Here is a 2,562-nt window from a genome sequence, read left to right as displayed (position 1 = left end):
AAATTTTTAGGTTTAGCAAACATAAAAATCATATTTGTATGCTATAGTTATAGTTGTTTGCTATGAAGCATTAGATTTGTATAAATAGTTGGCAGCCCCTCGTTTGTATAAAAGCGCAGCGATTGTATATGTATATCGGTTAGATAATTGTATATATGTAACTAATATGTATATGTATCAATGATTGTGTTTGTATATCTGCATAAAATTTGAATTTGTACACAACTGAATCGAAATAAAACATTTGTATATCAAATCTCTCTCTCGTTTTACACAACACAAATTATACATTGTAATTTGTATAATTTGTGTTTGTATAAAACGAGAAAGAGTGAAAGGCAAAAGAAAACTGGTAGGGGAAGATCTGTATTTGTATAATTATAAGTGTATATGACGAAAATATGTATTTGTACATACAATTTTCTCTCGCTTTATACAAACACAAACACAATTTATAAATTTGTGTTTGTATAAAGTGAGAGAGGCGAGCGAGATTCACTGGGGAGAGAGGCGAACGGCAAGTGTTTGTTACGAATTACAATTATATGAAACTGTGGTTATAACATTTAATTTGAATTAATAATTTGCTATTTTATACAATTTTCCCATTTATAATATCCATTTCCAAAGTGATTCTCGTAAATTACCCCCATTTATTTTGGGAATGTGAAACTTAGCCCAGGCCCAGTTTGGGGAAACGAAATGTGAATCTGCGTTTAGTTTTGCCTTTGTTTTCTTTCAGCCCATAAAAGACTCAGATTACAATGATCAAGTAGAGTTTTTTAAATTTTTTCCGAAATCAATAGTCGTTATTCTTTTTTGGGTGTGCACAAGGTAAACTCTGCTACTATGTAATAGTTCTCAAACCACACTGAAGAGGTAACCCGCACTAGGCAAATCTAATGCAACAACATCGACCCAGAAGACAAATTCCTTGTTGAGAAAATTTCTCCTTTGATGTCAAGTTGTTGGAATAGCTATAGGTACAAGTTTCAACCATAACTAGTATTGCTAATTAGTATGTTGACTTATTAACGTGTCTTTCTCCTAAACTTTAATTTAGTTTAGTTTAGGTTTTTTGCCTAAACTTTAATTTCAAAGTATAATTTTATTATTATTATTATAACGAGTGTTATTATTTTTTCTACGATGCAGCAAGCTTGATAGGAAAAACATTTTGTAGAATGTCTAAGATTTACGATAACAAGTAATATAAATCGTGATTGCTACAAATCTCCTGCTCATAATAAAATGATATACCGAGCGAAAGACTGATCGTGTGATCATTAATTAACTACTAGTTGTTATTCAAACAGACAATTACAAGGCATTAATCACACAGTATTAACTGCATAACTCTTCTTAATCCCTCCACTTCTACCAGCTTTTGATCTACTTTTCACTCTCTCTATCATTCTTCTCAATCTCGTCATCTTTCTACCACCGGCGGCCGGCACAAACTTGCCGGTAGACATCTCCGATTTCATCTCCTCCAGTTCCTTCGACAAAGACTCTTTCTCCGATTCCAAATTAACCAGCTCTTTCTTCAATGCCAAACACGCCTCAGCCACGTCACCATCATTCCCCCGCGAATTTCGAACTATCCCCGCCTTATCCTTCCACACGTGTTCGATCGCCAATTTGCTAACCGTCATGTACGGTATTTTCCCCATCGGAGAATCACTCTCCGTCGCCGGCAACTTCAAACTCCATCCTATCTTCCCCACCACCTTATCCACTATCGGAAACACCGTTCTCGAGTGTACTTCCCCGCCCAATAATCCCTCCGCCGCAAACAAATTAGCCCAGGTCACTTTCCCGCTCTTCTTCTCATCATCCTTAGGGACAATATTGTTGCTCTGTACGTCGTCGTTTTCGATTTTCCTCGAATTGACCGATCTCCGGATTGAAAAATCACCCAATTGAGGTTTAAAGTGAAGGAAAAAGCTAGGGTTTCCATTACCTAGAAAATTAAACTCCGCACTCATGGTCATGGGTGCTTCAATGGGAGAACCAAAAGATCCGACTCCGGTTTTCACAACCAACCCGAAAGGCCGGTCTGAATCATTGGGCCGGTAAAACAGCTTCAGAACCGGACCGGATTGGAAAAAGGTACTGAAACTCAAACATAAATCTTTGTCTTTGACATCATTAGTGCTGGTTTCAATACTAGACCGTAATGGAAAACCTAATGTATTTAGTGGGATTTTGGCTTTGACAATTGGGTTTTGATTTTCTCGAAATTTCAATGAAGCTTTCATTATTTTTGCAAAGATGAATTCTCCTTTGAGAAATGTTGTAGAGCTTTAAAGGAGGCTCTGGCCATTTCTTTTAAGTAGCTAAAGGTTATTTTCAGTGTGTTTAATTTTGGGAGGTATAGTATAGTTGCTATGCTGTTGACTGTGATTTGTGTAAAGGGTAAACATTGGTTTAATATTGGTGATGTGGCAACTGGTGAGCCGTTTGCTTGTACTCAAGACTTCACCCTAACTTGTGTTGTCGTGAAATGCGGATATAGATACTAGATAGAAAAAAAGAAGATCAAAAAATATTTGACCTTAA

General features: G+C 36.3%; 1 protein-coding gene across 1 annotated transcript; it reads right to left on the bottom strand.

The window, feature by feature from the left end:
* Positions 1-1,334: 1,334 nt before the first annotated feature.
* LOC107062962 (uncharacterized) lies at positions 1,335-2,261 on the bottom strand. The gene has a single exon (XM_015314269.1). It carries the CDS (start codon positions 2,259-2,261, stop codon positions 1,335-1,337), a length of 927 nt encoding a protein of 308 aa, XP_015169755.1.
* Positions 2,262-2,562: the final 301 nt, after the last annotated feature.

This window comes from Solanum tuberosum, unplaced genomic scaffold (assembly GCF_000226075.1).
Source record: "Solanum tuberosum cultivar DM 1-3 516 R44 unplaced genomic scaffold, SolTub_3.0 scf00284, whole genome shotgun sequence".
Taxonomy (NCBI): domain Eukaryota; kingdom Viridiplantae; phylum Streptophyta; class Magnoliopsida; order Solanales; family Solanaceae; genus Solanum; species Solanum tuberosum.
The sequence above is the reverse complement of the archived record's forward strand: the minus strand, read 5'-3'. Positions and strand labels throughout refer to the sequence as shown.